The 22,928-nt window shown below is 38.4% G+C and overlaps 1 protein-coding gene across 1 annotated transcript in view; it reads right to left on the minus strand.

Moving 5' to 3' along the window:
• Positions 1-22,928, minus strand: part of LOC126204155 (xanthine dehydrogenase-like) — a 316,025-nt gene that overhangs the window by 258,655 nt on the left and 34,442 nt on the right. Inside the window, 1 exon segment of the mRNA XM_049938563.1 lies at positions 20,635-20,799. Within this exon segment, the coding sequence (XP_049794520.1) occupies positions 20,635-20,799 (165 nt within the window).

The following is a 22,928-nucleotide window of genomic DNA, read 5'->3' on the forward strand; positions in this document are numbered from 1 at the left end:
CCCCTTTGCAGATGAGCCCCGTGAAAAATTAGGTAGTGAGTGAGCCCGAGTTTAGTTGCAATTGGGGGCTCGTCCGGGATAGGACTTTCTTCTCTATTCCATAGTAATTCAGAATCAGGTGTCCGTCCAATGTTTAGGCTTTTGAACAGTCAGTGTGGGGGCTCTGAGCTAAATCGGTGCGTTAGCAGTAGCGGAGTGTTTGTGCTGGACAAGATACGCGCTGCTCCTTGTTTACGCCGATATAAGGCCACCACGATTGTGAGGCAGTCATTTACACCATATGATGAGTTGACCACATGATTCCATGGGTAAAACCGCCGTTCGTGTTGTGTCCACGTGTTGCCACGGGTAAAATAGTCATCCGTGCCGTGTCCATGTGTTGCCGCGGGAAAAAACCATTGTCCGTGCCGTGTCCATGTGTTGCTACGGATAAAGCAGTGAAGCTGATGTATCCACATGCTGCCGATGATCAATGCCGTCATCAGTGCCACCGACCAACATGACTACATGCTGCCAGGGGCCCACGCAATGTGTTGTAGCTCCTGATCGAGCTTGCTACGTGTCCACGCCGCCGACTACGATTCATTGCATAGCTGTGCTACGGAGCTCACTGCAGACGTTGCGTCACACAAGGATATAAAAGATAAGTACAGCCAGCAGCTACATTGCAAAATTGTGTCCTTTCATTAGCCATGGCCGATGAGATGCGTGAATCTCAAAGTGAAGGCGAATCAGTGGATGTTAGGAGTAACTGTAGTAGCCAAAAGAAATAGGCTGGATACCAGGAAGTGACCTGAGTACATTTTTTGTAAAACTTAATAGTAAATTAGGAGAAATAGACTCAAAAATAGGGACTATAAAAACTGCAATAGCTGGAGAAATGGATTCGAAAATAGGGGATATGGAATTGAGGCTTAGTGATAAAATAAAGACTGTGAGTGAAAAATTTGATCAGCTGGATCTCAAATTCACTCAAATTACAGATAAAGTAGAAAACACAGTTAAAATTGTTGATGGAATTATTGAGAGAGTTGATGAGGTTGAAAGAGAAATAGTAGCCAAGGTGGACACTGTGCAACGTAATCTTGTGGGGCAGATTCAGGTACAGGAACAGAAATGCACATTCTTTCAAAAACAAACAGAGGCAGACATTGAATCCATTAAGATAGGAGTGCTGGATTACCATAAGGGGATTACTGACAATAAGAAGGAATTAGAAGGGGAAATAAATGTCTTGAGGGAAACAGTTAATACTGTGGCAGCAGGGAATGGAAATTTATTGTTAGGATATCCCATGGGGCATGGATTTCAGTCAAAACGTTTTAGTGGGGAGAATAAATACCATGCTGTTGACTTTCTACCTGCGTGTAAGGATAACTTTGTGACAGGGATGAGTGAGCAGGCAAAAATTAAATATGTTACGAGGCATTTGGAAGGGGGGGAGCTCAGACATGGGCGAACCAAAATGATGATAAATTTTGTGATTTTAAAACCTTTGAAAGCCTGTTCTTGAACAAATACTGGGGCCATGCAAAACAATTAAGGTTGCAAAACGATTTTTTGAATGGACCCAGTTATAAGAGTGGAAAGGAAAGTATGTGAGAGTTCTGTGTTAGAGAACTGAATAAATTAAATCATCTGGATAGGCCACTGGGTGTATTAACAGAAATATCCACACTAAAGAGAAGATTACCAGAGCATTTGCAATGGGATTTGATTCACAGTGCAACAGATTCAGTGGAAGAATTTCTTAATTTTGTGGATAATATGGACAGAGCATTGTGTTACAGACCTAAATACATGGAATATATGGAGAGTGGAAGGTATCATGAAAGGGGAAACAGTATTAATTATGAGTACAGTAATAATCATAACAGGTGGACAGAAGATAGAAGTGATCAGAATAATCAGGATAGAGATTGGAGAAGCAGGCCACAAAGATATAACAGAAATTTTGGGGGGAGAAGAGACAATTTTGATCAGATGAGGAGTGATAGAGAAGGTATGAGAATGGGAATGCCAGATGCAAATGGACAGGGTAGGCAATCAAAAAACTAATTGATGCCTCACTTAAGGTCCACAGGGGGGCTGGTAATTATGTGAACAGGGCCAGACAAGGACATGATGGGATGAGTAACAAAGTCAGCAAGGAAAATAGGGAAATTGGGATGTGTCATATGGATGCTGTCTTAGGAAATGAAAATCTATGGGGAGGTTTTAACAATTATAAAAATACAGATAAAAGGTATAAGAGGAAAAAAGGGAACAAGGCTAATATCAGCAATGAACTACGTGAGTTTAACATTGATGACATGTTTAAAAGGGAAGAGAAATTACAAGCAGAGGAGGACAATATTGGTTTGTGTGCAGCAAAATTCATTGAAAGATCAGAGACAGAGGTAGTTTCATCAAAAGGGGAAACAGAAGTGGATATGGAATTAAGGAGCAATGTTCACAGTAAAATGGATGTGATGAATGGGTAGAGATGTCTATTGGAAATAGTATGGAGAATAGTGGAAAAGGTGAGGAGAGGGTTATTCAGTGTGATGTAAAGGCTAATATGAGTGGTGTATTTGACAATGTGGAAAATGCTGGTAAATTACCTACTGATAATGTTACTGTGCTTGTGGGTGCAGGTGTTAACTGTGGTAGTGATAATGACTTCAGTGTGGATATGGACATGAGTAATGATGTGGAGAATGTTGCTGTAGGTTGCCCAGAGGGTAAAATTGAAACCTATGTTCTCTCAGCTGATGATGCAAACCTGAAAGATGTTAATTGTGGATGGTTAGGAAAGGAGGAGGCTAATTATGATTTGAGTATTGGGTGTCCTATGCAAAATTACATAAAACTTTGATGCCTGGAGAATGGGGTAAAATAAAATTTAAAATTGCCAGAAAATTGGAAGAATTAAGTGAAGAAGAGAATGTTGAGTTTGCCATTAAGGATCTGTTTGAAGGAGATACTGATGTATGTTTTGGAGAAAGACCTAAAGATATTTGCATTATGCAAGACAAAAGCAGGAGTGCAGTAGAAAGAGATTTATTACAGGAATCAGGGCTGAACAGAGTAGAAATAGAGGTGATACAGCCAATAATTGATATCAATGTGGGAGGAGTTACAGATATAGCATTGTTAGACTCTGGCTCAAGTTTATCTGCAATCTCTGAATCTTCCTGGCAGCAAATTAAAGGTTTAGGATTAATAGAATTACCAATTACAGGAGTCAAAATTAAGACAGCAACTGGGACATGTAGCAAGCCCATCAGCAGAGAAGTATTACTGGAATTTAATAGTAATGAGTATTGTTTTGATATTAGTTGCTTTGTAGTGAAGGGTTTGGCATTGAATGTAATTTTGGGTATGGACTTCTTGTACAAGTATGACTGTAGCATTTTTGTAAAGGACAGAGTGGTAGAATTTGATGCTGGTGGAAACAGACGAAGAATAAAATTTAAAGGGGAATTAAAAGGAGGTGAGACAGTGACTCATTTACAAAGGATAGATGATGTCGGTGATGAAATGTGCACTGAACAGAAGATATATGACAAAGTAAATGAAATGGGATATTTAAATGCAGAACAAAAGGTGCAGCTTACAGATTTATTGTGTAAACATAAGCATGTGTTCTCTGACAGACCTGGAAAAGTTGTAGATTTCAGTTATGTTTTGAGGGTATTGCCACATGAAGTAATAAGGGCCAAACCTTATCCTATAGCAATAGCTAATAGAGAGGCTGTAAGGGCGAGGGTACAGATGATGTTGAAGTGGGGCATACTGGAAATGGGGAGGAGTGAGTATTGTAATCCAATAGTAGTGGTGAAAAAGAGGGATTGTTCTATAAGAATAGTATTGGATGCAAGAAAGCTAAATAAAATAATAGTCAAAGAAAATGATCAGCCAGAGTACATGGATGAGCTGTTGCAAAAATTTTATAATGTTAAAATTCTGTCAAGTGTTGATTTGACTTGAGGGTTCTGGCAGGTGCAATTGGCTGAAGAGAGCAGAAAGTACACTTCTTTCTTATTTGAGGGCAGAACTTATATGTTTACAGCTGTGCCATTTGGTTTATCAATATCTGTAGCAGTTTTTGTAAGGGCTTTAAGTCATGGGTGATGAACTAATGAGAAAATTGACAGTGTATGTAGATGACATTTTGATTACGAGTAGCAATTGGCAAGAGCACTGTCAGCTGTTGGAGGATGTAGTGAAGGCTATATCTAAAGGGGGAATGACCCTTAAGTTAAGTAAGTGTGAATTTTTTCAAGCAACATTACTATTTCTCGGTCATCAGTTAACTCCTGATGGCATTCTGCCCAATAAAGAGAAAATCAAGGCTATTGTAGACTGCAAGGTGCCAACGAACAGGAAACAATTGAAATCATTAATAGGACTATGTTCATTCTACTAGAAGTATATAAATGATTATAGCCTGAATTCACCTAACTTATGTAGAGTATTAAAGAAAAGTGTAACATGGGGCTGGACATCTGAGTGTGACAAGGAATTTAAAGCCTTAAAGAATAGCTTAAAAAACAGCAAAATTTTGTTCTATCCAGATTTGTCTTTGCATTTCTGTATTGGGGCAGACAGCTCAGATTATGGGATAGGGGCAGTACTATTTCAGGAGAGGGTAGTAGATGGGGAGACCGAGCACAGGGCAATCACTTTTGCAAGCAGAATGCTGTCCAAACATGAATTAATGTATGGTATCTCAGAGAAGGAACTTTTAGCCATAGTTTTTGGATTTCAGAAGTTCAATATATATGTGGAAGGTTGGAAAGTGATTGTTTACACAGACCATAAGGCTCTAAGTTATTTGCAAGAATGTAAGCTGTTAAACAATAGACTCATGAGATGGGCCATGTTTCTGAAGCAGTTTAACTATGAGATAAGATATGTTAAAGGCACAGACAACAATGTGGCTGATGCCTTATCAAGGTTACCTTTCATTGGAGAAGAACATGAAGGGAATGGAGACAAGAAAGAACTACAGATATTGTATATGAAAGGAGTGGGTGGAGAGAAGGAAATCAGATCCATCTGTAAGGACATGAGGAGACTTCAGAATGGGGACCAAACCTTGAAGTTTATCAAAACAAACTTTGGAAGTAAATAACATGAAAAAATAGCTAAATATTATAGAATTTATAAGGGGATTTCATTTAGATGAAGAAATTTGGACAAAGAGGAGTGGAAGGTATGTTTTCCAGATGAGCATGTGGAAAAATTAATCAGTTACATCCACCATAGCCATGGGCATTATGGGGCTCAGAAATGTTTGGAAATACTGCAGGACTATGTTAGTTTTAACAAAATGGCCAGGAGAGTAAAGAAACAGTTGGCTTCTTGTGACAAATGTCAAAAACTGAAGCATAATACTACTGCAGTACAAGGAGAGATGCAGAATATGGTTCCAAAAGGAAATGGTGAACTGCTGGCCATTGATTTATTTGGGAGGCTGCCAACAGGTCGAGGAGGTGTAAAGTATGTTCTTTTAGCTGTGGATGTATTCTCAAAGCTTGTAAGGCTGTATCCACTGAAAAAGGCCACTAGCCAGAATATAACTAACAAGTTAGAGAAAGATTACTTTGTGAATGTTATAAAACCAGAGAATGTTCTGTCTGATAATGGAGCACAATTTGTATCTAGTGTGTGGGGGAAGTTTATGCAAAGATCTGGGATAAAGCATATAAGGATTTCAGTGTATCACCCTGCGGGAAACCCAGCTGAGAGGTATATGAGGGAGCTGGATAGGCTATGTAGGACATATTGCAGAAAAAGCATAGTACTTGAGCAGAATACATAACTGTGTTTGAGGATCTTATGAACACAGTGAAGAGTTGTGCGACAGGATTCTCACCCTATGAGCTCATGAAAGATATCAAGCCAGACAATCTAATAGCAGAACACGTAGATTTTCCTCCATCTAAAGGCTTGACAAGTCAAGAGAAGATGAAGATGGCCAGATAGCAAATGTTAAAGAAAGGGCATGAGAGTCAGAGGAGGCATGGAGAAAGGTATAAGACAACAAAGTTCAAGGAGGGAGATAATGTGCTGGCGAGGAACAAGAAAAAATCCAGTGACATTGATGGCGAAATCAAAAAGTTATTTGAATTATACCATGGACCCTTTGAGATAATGGGTTGTCCACACTAATGCATATAGGTTGGTATATCCAGTGTCCAAAAAGCCATTTGGACTGAGAAATGTAATGGAGTTGAAAAAATATGTGGTGAAAGAATAAAGGGTAAGGAAGTGAGATTCTCATGTATACTATTGTCTAGTTAAAAAAAAGTGTGGTATGACTATTATATGCAGCTATAAAAAACAAATTATTGGGGGCTATGTATACGTGTATTTATAATTGGAGTATTATTTGTGTTACTGTGTATGTTGCAATGCCATTGCTGGTGGTCAACAAACTTCATTATTACTGCATGTATTTGCAATAAGGGAATCTGTTGTCCAATGGATTTGCACAACTGGTGTGGGTGTGATAGAAACCTTGATGAAAAGGTCATATGGGAACTGAAACCTACTGTATATATAGTCTCTATTTCTGTATAAATGTGTGGAGAATATAGGAGGGAGGAAATCCCCAAAAAGACTGTCTAAAAATAGTTGAGATTTTATTAAAATTTCTAATGTATCTGTGGCATCTGGAGATGATACTGGTGTGTGGGGGTAGGATTGTTACTGGGACAGTCATGTAGGGCACTCAATAAATATGCAAATTGTAGAGGCATATGGGAAACAATTAACTTGCTTATTATAAGATGTTCATGAGGGAAGTGAGGGAAAGAACACTAATGGCTAAGTGGATGCTTGTAAAAGTTTATGACCTTGGTGAGTTTGTTTGCAATTTATGACTGAATCTAGTTAGCCATGGAAATGGCATAAAAATGGGTTTCAAGATATTGCCAAATATTATGTGAAAATTGATATAGGAATTCATGGAAAAAAATTGAGCATATTTATGTTCAGTGATAAAGCTGTTTGGGTGCTGAAAAAATATAAGAATCTGCATCTGGGAATAAATTCTCTTGGTTCGGGGGGTAGAAATGTTGGAGCTCCTGATCCGGGAACATTTGAAGGGTGAAATAGAATATATTTAACTATGCCATGTATGTGTTTGATTTGTGTGCATGTTTGTCATTTGCACAAACCTCAATAAGAACTGATCAGTGAACACAGGATGTTCCAGGGAGGGTTTGGATAGCGTGACTCCTGGGAAATGTGGGTCTGCATGTCTAGACAAGATTTATGAGGATTTTATTAAATTTTGATAGGATGGCTTGGCTAACGAGAGGAAGCACGGTACTGCTGGCTGATAAGTTTGGAAAGCCTGCATTCCAATGCATAAACCTGTGAACACAAGGGTCTGGTTACAACAACCTCATGCAACTTACAGAAACAACTGTGTAAAAAGTGAAAGTGTTACTGTGCAGAGACTGTGCAACCTACATATAGACTAACATGGGCATTTATATAATATAAATTTCTTTGCATTTTTCCAGCCCAATCAGACTCAATTGGAAACTATCTAATTGTATAATTGAGTTGGATACATTGTTGGATAATGTTTGTCTGATGACAGTACTTACACTGATTAACTCACCACTATAACACTGTTCTACATGTTTTGGTGCCATTATAGTTATAATTAAAATCTTTAATATATAAAGTAATATGGGTTGGCTCAGTTTGGTGCTACTTTATGTTGCCATTACTAAGGTAATGTCTCCATGAAGTGGGGGTATGTAAGGTAACAGGGGATAATATGGAGCTCTTTCAAGTAGTTCAATATTTAAATTTAAAGCACAGCAGCAGAGATAATATGCTGGGCAAAATAGACAGAAAAAATACTTGTTTTGTGTTTTGATGGGTGTTGTATCTCCGTTGCACAGTGTTTCGGTTTTCTATTAATTGCAATGAATTATAAAAGTGTGGTAATAAATGTGTAAAATTATATAATGTATTTAGATTTAAGCATTTAAATATTATAAATTATTGTAAACGAATTGTGGCCATGTTTAGCAATTATTTTGACTACTGTGGTGTCATGTGACCCGACTCAGGACTGTGGATATGAGCGGGAAAATCGAGGTCTTTGTTCATTGTCCGTTGTGGTGGAAAGTTGGGAGTGGCAAAGTGCTGCGAGTGCAAGCATGGACGCCATTGTATGCGAAGCAACAACGTGAAAGTGTGTGGGTGTGAGACAAACAGTCTACGAATCACACCGATTATTATTTGTACAGATCGAATTTATTTGTGAACATAAAAATGCATGGCCACAAAGTTAAAGTGTTTCTTTGAATAAATAAGTTTCAATCTGAATGTGTAGTTCGTTTCACTGCTGTTCAAAAGCTAGTCAATATATGACTCAATAGTAGGGGTGCAAATGCAACCGTTCACTACCAACCCCCTTTGCAGATGAGCCACGTGAAAAATTACATAGTGAGCGAGCCCGAGTTTAGTTGCAAGCAGTACCAGGATTGGATGTGATGGTCCAGGAAATTTGCTTTTGAACTAGGCTGGCAGGGTAATTACATCCAGGGAATGCTGAGTTGAGAATGGTGATGTATTGCTGTAAAGAGTCTGCATCTGAACAAATAGGTTAGCCTGGAATGCCAAGGCTGTATGGAAGAGAACAACTGACATGGAAAGGATGGCAACTGTCAAAATGTAAGTACTGTTGATTTCCAGTAGGTTTAATGTGGACAGTAGTGTGTGACCGGCCTTCGGAGAGGATGAGAGTGAAGAAGTTGTCGGTACGGCTGTTTGATTAAGATGAGTAGGAAGGAAGTCATATGTTGGAATCAGGTGGGTGCTAACTTAGGAAATGTTCAGCAACAAACAGATCATGTATGTGGGGGATGTTGGTATAGATGCCACCTCCCTCTATACCAATAGCTCACATGAACATTCACACATCAAGAAAAGTTTTCCATCACCCCAGTTCCAAGAACTCTTGAAGATAGGTGTTGACTGTGGATATTGTATCATGGACACAGTCCCTTTGACTGTTCAGAGATGTCACTCAAGCCGCACACAAATGTAAACAACCATGCATGAGCAGTGCCTATTAGAATGAGGGGGGTCCCACAGCCGATCAGTTCCAGTCATTCCACCAGCAAAGAGGTAAGCGGCTCATGTTGTCTGTAGTTCAACCATGCCTAGATGGTCAATACCACAGTTTGATTGCATCCACATCGTTATTTTGTGACAGGAAGGGCTCTCAACAAGGTGGGTGTCCAGGCATCTTGGAGTGAACCAAAGAAATGTTGTTTGGACATGGAGGAGATACAGAGAGACAGGAACTGTTGATGCCATGCCTCGCTCAGGCCGCCAAAGGGCTACTACTGCAGTGGATGACTGCTACCTAAGGATTGTGGCTTGGAGGAACACAGCAGTGCCACCATGTTGAATAATGCTTTTCGTGCAGCCACAGGATGTCATGTTATAACTCAAACTGTGTGCAATAGGCAGCATGATGCACATGGCGAGGTCCATCTTTGCAACCACGACACCATGCAAGGCAGTACAGATGGGAGCAACAACATGCAGAATGGACTGTTTAGGATTGGCATCACGTTCTCTTCAGTGATGAGTGTCGCATATGCCTTCAACCAGACAATCATTGGAGATGTGTTTGGAGGTAACACAGTCAGGCTGAACGCCTTAGACACACTGTCCAGCGAGTGCAGCAAGGTAGAGGTTCCTTGCTGTTTTTAGGTGGCATTATGTGGGGTCGACATACACTGGTCGTGGTCATGGAAGAGCTGTAATGGCTGTACGATACATAAATGCCATCCCTCTACTGATAGTGCAATCATATCAGCAGCATATTGGTGAGGCATTCATCTTCATGAACGACAATTCACACCTCCATCATGCACATCTTGTGAATGACTTCCTTCAGGATAACAACATCACTCGACACTAGAGTGGCCAGCATGTTATCCAGACATGAACCCTATTGAACATTCCTGGGATAGATTGAAAAGGACTTTTTATGGATGACGTGACCCGCCAACCACTCTGAGGGATCTACACCGAATCGCTGTTGAAGAGTGGGTCAATCTGGACCAACAGTGCCTTGATGAACTTGTCGATGGTATGCCACGATGAATACAGGCATGCATCAATGTAAGAGGATGTGCTATTGGGTATTAGAGGAACCGGTGTGTACAGCAATCTGGACCATCACCTCTGAAAGTCTTGCTGTATGGTGGTACAACATGCAATGTGTGATTTTCATGAGCAATAAAAAGGGCAGAAATGATGTTTATGTTGATCGCTATTCCAATTTTCTGTGCAGGTTCTGGAACTCTCGGAACTAAGGTGATGCAAAACTTTTTTTATAATGTGTGTAGTTTGTCTGCTGCTGAAAATTTCCTCAGTCAGAGCCCACCAGATCCCAAACCTATGACATCCTTTCTATTGACCTTAATCTGTTTCATACTTCTTCTATGATGTTTTGGGATTGCAGCCTTCTTGCCATAATATTTTGGCTGGATGGCTGCCAGTCGAAATATTGTGGTGAGAAGTCAAAATGATCTGGCTACAACCCCTAAACCTCATAGAATATTCAGTAACCAGAAAAATTTCAAGTATCACATCTTCATACTTACCAAGTATTTCACCTTTGAGGGGAAGACATACAAACAGTTCAGGGGTACGGCCATGGGAACCAGGAAGGCTCCTTCCTATGCCAACATTTTCATGGGCCGCTCAGAGGACGCTTTCCTGGGATCCATAAATCTTCAACCCCTGGTTGATTTAGATACATTGATGACATCTTTACTATATGGACTCATGGTGAGGCTGACCTGTTAAATTCCTGGAACCTCTTAACACATTCTCCCAATCAAATTTCACATGGACCTATTCTGAATCCTGTGCCACTTTCCTTGATGCTGACCTTGTCCTCGCCAAAGGCAGCTACACACTCTGGCCACACTAAATCTACTCACAAACAATAGTACTTACATTTTGGCAGTTGCTATCCTTTCCATTCTAAACATCCTCCCCACCCTCACCTCCCTGTACAGCCTTGGCATTTGAGGCAAACATATTTGTTCAAATGCAGACTCTGTACAGCAATACATCACCATTCTCACCTTAGCCTTTCCTGGATGTAATTACCCCACCAGCCTAGTTCAAAAGCAAACTTCCTGGGCTGTCACATCCAATCACCATACTACTGATCCCTCCAAAAAAACAACTTTCGAGCACACCACTGGTCACTCAGTATTATCCTGGTATGGAATGTGTTACTCAGCTACTTCAACAAGGCAATGGCTTCCTAAAATCATGCCCTGAAATGAGATCCATTCTGTCGGTGATTTAACCCACCACACCTAGGATTGCTTTTTGTAACCCCCTCAATCTTCAGAATACTCTTGTCAGATCCTAAGCTTCTTCTACACCCATCTCCTTACCCTATGGTTCCTATACCTATGACTGTCCCCCCTGCAAGACTTGCCCTATGCACCCTCCTACCACCCTCTGTACCAGCCCTGTAACTGGCAAAATATATACAATCAAACAGGGAGCCACCTGTGAAACGAAGCATGTCATATGCCAACTTCTATGTAAACACTGTTCAACCTTTTACTTTGGCATGACTACCACAAATTTTAAATGAGGATGAATGGGCATAGGTAGAGTGTGTATACTGACAACATACATAATACTGTTGCAGGGCATGCTCTACAACATGACAGTTGTGATCCACACCATGTGGATTCTTCCCCCAGACACCTGTTTCTTAGAACTATGCCTATGGGATCTAGCACTACTACATGTTCTTGGTTCTCACCTCCCACTTGACTTTAATTTACGTTGACTTCTGTCTCAGCATTTTTTCACAGCAACTACTCTATTCTTCACTCGGTTTTAGTATTCTACACCTTCCATTGTCTTATCCATCTATTTTTTCACCACCCCCCTTCCCACCTCTGTTACGTACAATGCACTTAGCTTTTCACTCTAATTAACTCATGAACGATGTTTAAGCAGTAATCTCTGTCTTGCAAATTACTCTGTCTTCTACTTTTAAGCTCTCAGGTTTGCAAATCTCATCTGATGCAGTTCCCAACAATCAGTTTGTCCTTCTCATTCCATCTGGTAAGTCTTCCCTGACCTGTGGTTAGGGTGACTTTCCCAAAATCTGCCCCTTTCCTAGACCTCTCCAGTTCTATTCCTTCACTCATCTTCCTTCCCTCAAACCCTTCTGCCTGAAGAAAGAGCCACATGTTCCAAAAGCTTGTCTAATTAGAACTTTCTTTTATTGGTGTGTTCTGCTGGTGATTGGTGAGGAGATTTTTTATCTATTCAATTAAATTATTTCATTGAAAACTGATTGTTTTCACAATTATGTATTTAGACATAATGTTGCAAGGCAATAGGAAATGGAATGAGCACTTCAAGATGGTAGTAAGGAAGACAAAGGCTTGACTTTATTTTAGTGGGAGAATTTTGAAAAAGTGTACCTCATCCATCAAAGGAGATGTCATATACAATGCTAGTATAACCAGTTCTTCAGTACTGCTAGAGTGTTTGGGACCCCCATCAGGTCAGATTAAAGAAAGACATTGAAGCAATTCAGAGGCGAGCCACTAGATTTGTTACTGATAGGTTCGATCAGCACGCTAGTATTATAGAGAAACTTTATGAACTCAAATGAGAGTCTGTAGAGGGATGGTGACATTCTCTTTACATGGCATTACTGTGGAAATTTACAGAATTGGAATTTTAGATTGACTGCAGAATGATTGTACTGTCTCCAACATAAATATCAAGTAAGGATCATGAAGAAAATATATCAAAATTAGGGCTCATATGGAGGCTTTTAGACAGTCTCTTTCCCTTGCTCTGTTTGTGAGTGGAACAGGAAAGGAAATGAGTAGGACTCATACAAGGTACACTCTGCCATGCACATTATAGTAATTTGTGGGGTACATGTATAGATGTAGATGTAGGATGTCATTTCTGATTTAAAGTAGCGGATTTCTCCAGATGTGCTGAATCTTTTCAGTTTAAGTATTTTCCTGCCACAAACAACTTACAGGAAAGAAGGCACTGTAATCATGAAAGAAACAGTGGAGGTGTACAAGTAGCTTTTGGATGCTTCTATTTCATTTCTTGTATAAGAACTGAAGATATGTGTTGTGAGATGGAAGTGCCATGTTGAGGATGCTCTAAAAATTTTGGAGCATCTGCTTGATATCATTGGCATATTGTGACATAGCATGGTGGATTCTTCCCATGTGTTGTGTTTTTCTGCTCCCATACATAAGATTCTGGACTAGTCCCCTGTTCATACCACTGGGAGGGAATTGCCAAGGGGGAGGAGAACATGAGAAAAAAATTGAACAACCAAAGAAGGGCAATGTTCTATGAATCATGGTGTGGAATATCAGTAGTGTGAACATGGTAGGGAAGCTAGAAAATCTAAAAATTGGAAATGCTGAGACTCACTCTAGATACAGTGGAGGTCAGTGAAGTGAAATGGAAAGAAGACAAGAATTTCTGGTCAGAAGAGTATAAAGTAATGTCAACAGCTGCAGAATATTCTATAATGGGAGTAGGATTTGTTATGTATATGAAAGTAGAGGAGAGAGTTTGTTACTGTGTAAAGTTCAGTGAGAGGGTTGTTCTCATCAGAATCAACAGCAGACCAACACTAACAATAACAGTTCAGGTGTACATGCTGATATTGCAAGCTGAAGATGAAGAGATAGAGAAAGTATATGAGGACAATATGTAACGGGAGACAGGACTGTAATAGTCATGGGAGATTAGAATGTGGTTATAGGGAGGGAGTAGAGGAAAGGGTTACAGGAGAATATGGGCTTGTTAGTAGCAATGAGAGAGAAGAAAGACTAATTGAGTTTTACAATAAATATCATTTAGTAATAGCAAGCACCTTGTACAGGAATCAAGAGGAGGAGGTATACTTGGAAAAGGTCGTAAGACACAGGGAGATTTCAGTAATTACATTATGGTCAGACATATATTCTGAATTCAGATATTGGATTGTAAGTCATACCAGAAGCAGATATAGATACAGATCACAATTTAGCAATGATGAAGAGTAAGTCGAAGTTAAAGAGACTAGTAAGGAAGAATAAGTGTACACAGAAGTGGAATATGGAAGTGCTAAGGAATGAAGAGTCATGCTTGAAGTTCTCTGAGGATATAGATACTGCAACAATAAATAGCTTAGTGGGGATTTCAGGTGAAGAGGAATGGACATTTCCAAAAAGGGCAATTACAGACGTTAGAAAGAAAATAGTGTGTACAGAGGAAGGTAACTATGAAGAAATCGTGGATAACAGATGAAATACTTCAGTTGATCAATGAAAGAAGGAAATACAAAAATATTCAGTGAACATCAGGAATACAGAAATAGGAAAAGAAATATTCAATGTAGATGTGATGTACATAGACAGACAAACAAATGATTACAATTTTAGAAAAGCTTCACAAATTGAGCAAGTCAATAATGTGTTGGCCCACCTCTGGCCCTTATGCAAGCACTTATTTGACTTGGCATTGATTGATAGAGTTGCTGTTTGTAATCATGAGGAATTCATGCCAAATTCCATCTAAGTGATGTGTTATGTCATCAAAATCCCAAGTTGGCTGAAGGGCCCTCCCCTTAATTGTCCAAATGTTCTCAGTTTGGGAGAGATCTGATGAACTTGCTGGCCAAGGTAGGTTTTGGCAAGCAAGAACACAAGCATTACATACTCTCATCATGTACAGGTGGGCATTATCATGCTGAAATGCAACCCCAGGGGCAACAAAACGGGACATAGAATATTGTCAACATACCACTTTGCTGTAGGAGTACCATGGATGACAATCAAAGGAATTTCACTATGACCTTCACTCTTGGTTGTCTGGCCTCTAGTTGGCAACAATCAGTTTGGTATCCCACCACTGTCAAGGGCTCAGTTCAAAGGGTGACACATCACTGAAAACAGTTCTACTTCAGACAATGTGGTTCCAGGCCAAAGACATCTATGGAGATGCCTGGACTTGGGTGGGATTCTAACTACTGTTACCCACAATAAAGCCTGAAAACCAGAAGTGATGGTCTGGGGTGCCATTTCATTTCATAGCAGGACCCCTTTATTGTCAACCATAGCACATACTGAGTCTGCTGGTGCAAGATTTTGTTTTGTGTGCAATGAAATCTTATTTGGGAAAAAATGTGTATAGAAGTAAATGATGATTTGGACTTTCCATTAAGATTCTTAGCCACTGAGAGTGACACGGAGGAATCTTAGGATGCATATTATTAGAGACAGAAAAGGAAATTGAGGGTATAATAGCTAGTCAAAAAATTATCTGGATGGAGTGTTGATTCTAAATAGTAAAGTGTTTTTAGGTATACCTGGTCTAGTGAATGATTTTGTGTACAAGTTGAAATTTAAGGAACATGAACCATTCTCCAGGAAGCCTTATGTTATCCTGTTTTCTAAGAAGGAAGCTGTGAGAATGAAAAAAAAAGAAAATTCTGGTGTGGGGAATTATTAAGTGATCAAACAGTACGTACAATAAACCATTAATGATCGTCAAACAAAAAATCAGAAATGGTGGATTTGTTCTAGATGCTGGAAAGTTTACTGAAAGAGTACTGAGAGAAACAGACTAGCTAATATAGATGAAATTTTACAAATATTCTATGGATCTTAATTTCTAACTTCTTTTTATATAACTTGAGGCTATTGGGATATTAGTTTGGCAAAAAATCTAGACCTGTTACAGGTTTTTTTCTTGAAGCTAAATGCTATCAGTGCTGTGTGGTGTGTTCTGGTCTAAATTTACCTATTTGTGTTTAGAGCTCTCAATAAAGTTTTTAGTGAGAACTTGACTAACAGAGTAACTGTTTATGTTGATAGTTCTGATTGGTTTAAGCATTGCAAAATTTGGGATGTAGTGCTGAAAGCTGTTTGAAGAGGTGAAAGAAACTGAAATTGTGCAAGCGTAAATTTGCAAAAAGAGAAATTAAATTTTTGGACCATAAAATTAATTAAATAGGAGTACATCCAGGCCTAGAAAAATTACATTATTTTGCAGATTTTCCAGCACCTAAAACCAGAAAAGATCTTCAAGCAATAGTCAAATGAAACTATATGTTTGCTGAGCCTTTTCACTTCTCAAACATCTATAATATACATACATGCAGACTGAAGCCAAGTTTCAAATCTGGACATCAGTACAAATTTTCATTTGTCAGTTCAGTCTGTATATTTGCATCATAGACTTTAACATATGTTTGGTCTACCCTGATTTTGAATTACACTTGTGTATGAGCGCAAGCATAATTTTTTGTGGTTTGAAGGTCAAAGTTTTTCAGTTAAGTACAAACTGATGCAGGGATTGAAAGCAGGAGCACCACATTTGCAAGGGGTGCCATTGTAAATAATTTTTGGTTTCAAAAATTTGAATATTATTTAAGAAAATAGTCCACAGAGACCATAATGATTTAATTGTTTTACAGTATTGTGGGCTGAAACATCCTAGAGGGGGGTTGTATCTCAAACACTTTGATCTTGACATTTGGTACATTAAGGGAAAATGAAATATTGTAGTTGATGATATATCTTGCATGCCATCAGGAAGAAGGAATGATAACAGTAATGAGGACAATGGGCATCAGTTTATTTTATTTACAGGCAATTAAAGTAAGAAATTAATCAAGTAATTTGTAACCAGATGAGGAAAGGACAAAATAAGGATCCATATTTGAGGCTAGTTAGGCAGTATTAAAACTGAAATTCAGAACCAAAGGTAGGACACTAATACACAGTACATAAAGGACTTCTCTTAAGGAAAATAACTCTACATGAACTGCAGAGTAAATTGTGTTTTCTAGGACGACATATTGACAAGTTAATTGACTACCTTTGGGGAAGGTATGGGCACTGTTACAGTAGAAAAATTGTAGCCAAGATTCAAGAAATAGTAAAATTTAACAACTCATAGCAAAGGATTAAACAAAAATTGCATGGATGTGATAAATGTCAAAGGGTGAAAACTACTGGCAAACCATCAAAAGGTCTAATGCATTCAGTTCTATGTAAAGAGTCAAAGGAGTTAATTTCTGTGGATTTATGAGGCTTCCTCACAGTATCTACGGGATGTTGCAGATACATTTTTGCAGTTTTAGACCCTTTTCCAAACAAGTCAACTTTGCTGATATTTTATAATGGACATTAGGCCATGATGTACGGCATAATTCTCTGCCTAAAATTTCGTCTTCCACTGCTGGAGACTTCATCAGAGGCTTTAAAGACTCATAAATCTGATACAGACTCAAAACAAACTCAGTAAACTGAACTGTATATATGTATTCACACATAAGTAATGTGGGGCAACTTATTGAGAAACTATTTAAAAGATGACACTGCAGTCAGAAACAGTCTGATATTTTATAGGATAAATGATGGTACTAATGAAAGTCTGTGAGAAATTATTTAGTCAAGGTAACTAAAATATTAATTTATGCAATGACTTATTAAATCTAAACTTACACTGTTTGCATCTTATGTAGTGTGACTGTTTTTCTAACATAAATTAAAAATTGCTGAGATCTTCACTAACTACATTTGCATTATCAGGACAGTTAATTTGTATATTTCAGAAGAGATCAATTGAGAATCGCTCATGTACTAAAATACATAATTTTTTTGTCTTTTCATGTCTATAATTGCTAAGCATCACCTTGGCCAGAGACACAAGTGAAAATGTAAGGTATGATTCACATTAAGGACCTGTATAGGAAAGAAAGAATGGTGTTTGGAAAAAGTGATACTAGCAGTGAGTGAAAAATCATATACCATAATTAGCATTATTCAAGAAACAAAATTACATGAAATAAAAAATTGCAGCAACCATGTTAAAAGAAAAACATTGAACTATTGTAAGCTCATATCATGATATGCAACTGTGTTTTGAAATTTTGTAAAATGATATGTAAAAAAAGGCCAGTAGAGTTCATTAGGTAAAAATTTCTTTTAAATACTTCTATCTGCAAAATAACTTAAATATTAATTGTGGTTTTATTTTTTTGTTTTGGGAAAAAGGTGGCAAGATTTTACCGGTCACTGAGTTATCCAGTCAGTTATTTGTTAATAGCTGCTGTTTAATTCTGTGAGGGGGGATGAAATACACTAAGTTGGAATTTAATCCATCTTTCTTGTTTTCTGCTCCCAAGAATAACAATTTTTTGCTCTTTCATGTTACCATGTGTCTACTACAGATGCACATGTATTGTGTAACAGGGTACAGGAATACATAACATTGTTATTTATACCAAGTCTCATTTAAACTTGTAGCTCAGTTATTTATATTTATCTGCCTGATTACAGAGAAGTTAAAAGTTACAGCTAACTGCAGTAATATATAATATCACACAATAATGAACTATTTTGCTCTAATGAGTGGCAAAGAAGGTAGTGTTACCAATCATTCAGAAGCAGACATTCACAACTTCCTGAGAATATGTTTGGAATTATAATAAGTTAATTCATTTATTAAGTAAATAACATTAAAAGTATGGACCCTCAGAATTTCAATTACTATTTTCATTTAATGGCTGCAAGACCTTGAGCTTTGGTGACAGACTTATATTGCTGTAGTTTCTTCTGAATCGCACACCACCTCTCACTAACTAATTCGCTCAAAATTAAGATTTTGAAGAATTTTGGAATATAAAATATTTATTTCAAGATGGATTCCTTAACCGTAGCTATGGGATTTTAAATGATGCTTAATAATAGTTACTAACCTGTCACGTTTTTCAAAAACCAAACAATAATAAAGTCTTGTGGTCTATGCAGAACAGTAAAATCTAATGTAGCCAAATTTCAAAGATTAAATAATTTCAGAAATTACATTATGTTCTTATGCCTGTCTCTACACAGCCAGCCTTTCCCAAATTTGGCACCCTGCCTCCTGCCAGCACACAGGCTCAAAATGGTTCAAATGGCTCTGATCACTATGGGACTTAACATCTGAGGTCATCAGTCCCCTAGAGCTTAGAACTACTTAAACCTAACCAACCTAAGGACATCACACACATCCATGCCCAAGGCAGGATGCGAACCTGCGACCATAGTGGTCGTGTGGTTCCAGACCGAATCACCTAGAATTGCTCGGCCACGGTGGCCGGCAGTACACAGGTAAATCATGATAGTTTGATTGGAAATCTGCACCAAACTGCATGATACATGTCGGTGAAAGTGAAATTCTGTACCTGACATAATAAGCCCAATAACTATATTTGTAAATAATAGGAAACTTAGTAATATTTTTATGTCTTAAAATCTCAGGCAACCTGAAATTGGTGATGATCTACAAACTCTAATTACTAGACCATTAATGCTGTTCATTATACTGTAAATTATTTCATGTGCACTGTTACTGTCATATTTTGGACACTCTACATCATGTCATTGTGAAACTTAACAAATACTGTGACTGTGAATAACAATTAAGTAAGTTTTCTCCCACATGTGTTTGCAAAGGAAGATCTGCATGCCGCTTTACCTATATAAGCTGCATATTGTAAAAGTGATACTGGCTGTCAGTTACAGTATAGTGAAATTAACATGGGATGAACCACATTTACAATTAATTTCTTTTTCTGTGTACATCATTTGATACAATCCTTTGTATGGTCATTTTTCATGATATCTTCTCAGTACAGCAAGATATGAGTCATCAAGATTTGTCAAAACTGAGTGCAACATCAAACAACAGGAAAGGAGTCCATCACAAGATCTCCGATTGAACTGACTCCAGGGTGTGCTGCCTTCCTGGTGGACAAACACAGATTCTTACACCCTCCATTGACAATGGCTAACTTCATCACAGGGATCACCAGTCTCCTCACCAGCTATGATTCCATCTCTGTAACTGTCATGAATAAAAGAGTCTCTTAATCACAGATATTTTGTCAGTCAACTACAGCCAGCAGCACCACTGCAACCTTTGTCCAGTAGGGGGAATGGCACTCCATCCTGACTTGCCAGCAGCTCAGTTTACCCACCACTATAGTGGTCATATGCTAACCTCTATATTATGCAAATTTCATTAGAGTAGTAACAATTTTTCTCAGTATGTAGACCTATTTTTATGACTGAATGTAGTATATAAGAACTAAGGAAAATACAACTATCATGATTTTCCACTGATTGCATAATTCATAATTCTAACAACTGTGTTTGCGTACCTTGCTAAGATCAAAGTCAGAATCAGAATTTTTATTGTCCCATAACAGAGTTAAATCACAAGATTTAATGTACAGAGGACTCAACAATAATGCAAATGAATGTACAAGAGCAAAGTATACATTATGACAGTTGGAGAACTTATTTTAACACATAAAATCCACTCATTTGAAAAGTCTCTTATACCAAGACAGTAAATCTTTCTTAAGAAATTATTTAGTGTGTGAGACTGATACTTCTTTAATGTCTAATAATACCCACAAAAATTACATTATGCTGATATCTGGAAACAATAATACTGACCTTAATAGTTATAAGACAAACCTAAAATAGAGTTTAGTATCATCTCAGTAAGATATAAGCTTTAGAAATGTGTTACTATACCTCAATGTCTGGAAATTTGCCTTTGAGGTCTGGTGGACCATCAGATGAAAGAGACTTAAATGCATCAAGTATTGGGCGATATCCAGTGCATCGGCAGATATTTCCACCAAAAGAGTTTTCAACATCTTTCATAGTAATGTTCTTTCTTCTCTGTAACAGACTGTTCAAGTAAAACTATTAAAATATTTGAAGATGACTTTGTTAGTTAACTAGTTATTTGCACGTTACATGGATCATAATTACAACTTCATCCTGTGATATGGAACAGATCAGTTTTAAAATTATTGTAGGCCCACATCTTCTCGGGAGAAAAATACAATACTGCTAATCACCTACATAATTCCTAAATTATACACTGCCAGAAAAAGTTAGTACACCTAGAAAGGTGATGTTGATTCTGATCCAATGATGGCATACACCACATGGGGTATAGTAGATATACTGATAATGGTTTCATCATCATCCACCAACAGATAGTGTAGTGGCATAGCTACCAGAACACCATCTGTGTCTACTTTTTAATAGAGAATACTCATACTCAGAAGCCTCAGTGTGGTCCAAATGTGTCAAGCAAGCAGGCAACTACACCACAGAGACACACTTGTGATTTCTATGACCAAATGAGTGAGTTTGAAAGGTGTCAAATTGTGGCCTTCTGAGTAGTAGTGCAGTTCTTTTGGAGAATTGCCACACAGGTTGGACATACTGCATTAGTTGTGCAATGATGCTGGTATCATTGGTCACACCTGTAGACAGGATTCTGGGTGTACACACAACACAGATGCCCACCAAAATATACCAAGAGATATTATTGTAAGGCCACTAGTGGCAGATTGTACAGCTACCAAAGCATAGACAAGAGGGATGCGAGCCCAAATATGTCAAGACGAACTGTTGTGGATCAATTATTATCAGTGGGACTATGAGCAAACACAGCTCTGCCCTGTCTTCCACTCATGCCACAGCATCAATACATATGGCTCAACTGGTGCCATCAGAGGATGACTTGGAAAATGGAATGGTGCACTGTGTTCTTCAGTGATAACAGTAGATTCTTCTTTCTTGCAAGTGACGGTCGTTTGTGCACGTGTTTCAGAACTGATAAACACTGTCCCGTACAGTGCATTCATCCAAAACATGCTGGTCCCATCCCAGGCCTATGGTCTGGGGTGCAATGAGCTATGACCCTTGTTGACCTTTGGTGCTTCTGGAGGGGACTTTAGCTAGCACTTGTTATGTGCTGAATGTTGTTAGACCCATTATTTTGCTGTTCTTGCAATAGGAAAGTAGTGTGTTGTCCCAACAGAATAATGCTTGCCTACACACTGCCTGTGAAACTCAACGTTCTCTGCAAGGTGTGCAGAAACTTCCCTGGCCAGCACAGTCTTTGCCTCCAACTGAGCATGTGTGGGGTATGAGGGGATGAGAAGTGACTCATGCAACTCACCAGCCAACAACTCTTATAAAACTGCATGGACAGGTCACACAGGCTTGGAATGAAGTATCTCAGGACAGTATTCACCATATGTACAACTAATTGGTTGCCAGACTCAGCACCTGATTTGTCACCCATGTAGGTTACACCATGTACTAATATGACTGTTTCAGCATGGGTCGATACCCGGGGCCTCAGAACTGCTTGTACAATTGATCTGTAAATGTAATCATTTTATTTACTCCATATGCACTATTGCATCAATAAATCTTAGAGTGAACTGGAAACCTCTAAAAGGATGTACTACATTTTTTCTGACAGTGTATTATATTTATATTTCACTATGTTGCTGTATTCAATGTCTCTCCCTCTTTCTGACACACACACATACACCATACTACTATACATTCAGAAATTCTTCTATTGAGTAGAAGGAGCAATCAAATGGGTAGGGAATTCAGTTTGTGTTTGTTATTAATTTTATTATTCATTAAATTCTCTATGTTCCTGGTGGCTGTTCAAAAAGATTTTTACAGTTGAATACCTCACTCATTTCTGTGTCATACCAAGTCTAAGAGATATACAGTGTAAATCATCTCTCCTTCTATCATTATGTTTATGGATGTTAACTGTTGTTTTTAAACTGTGATTCATGCTGACAAGAGAGCAAATGTACTGTGAGGATGTTGTCACAGAGCACTCTACAAGAGGCTATAGACCTGACGCCACATATTATCCTAGAGCAGTCTACAAGAGGCTTTAAACTGTGTGTCGGTACATGATGAAAGACCCCCAGGATATCGTAAAGTTAATATTTATTAAAAAACAAAAAACAAAATGAAACAGCGATGGGA

The sequence above is a fragment of the Schistocerca nitens genome, chromosome 9, assembly GCF_023898315.1.
Source record: "Schistocerca nitens isolate TAMUIC-IGC-003100 chromosome 9, iqSchNite1.1, whole genome shotgun sequence".
In the NCBI taxonomy this organism is placed as follows: Eukaryota; Metazoa; Arthropoda; class Insecta; order Orthoptera; family Acrididae; genus Schistocerca; species Schistocerca nitens.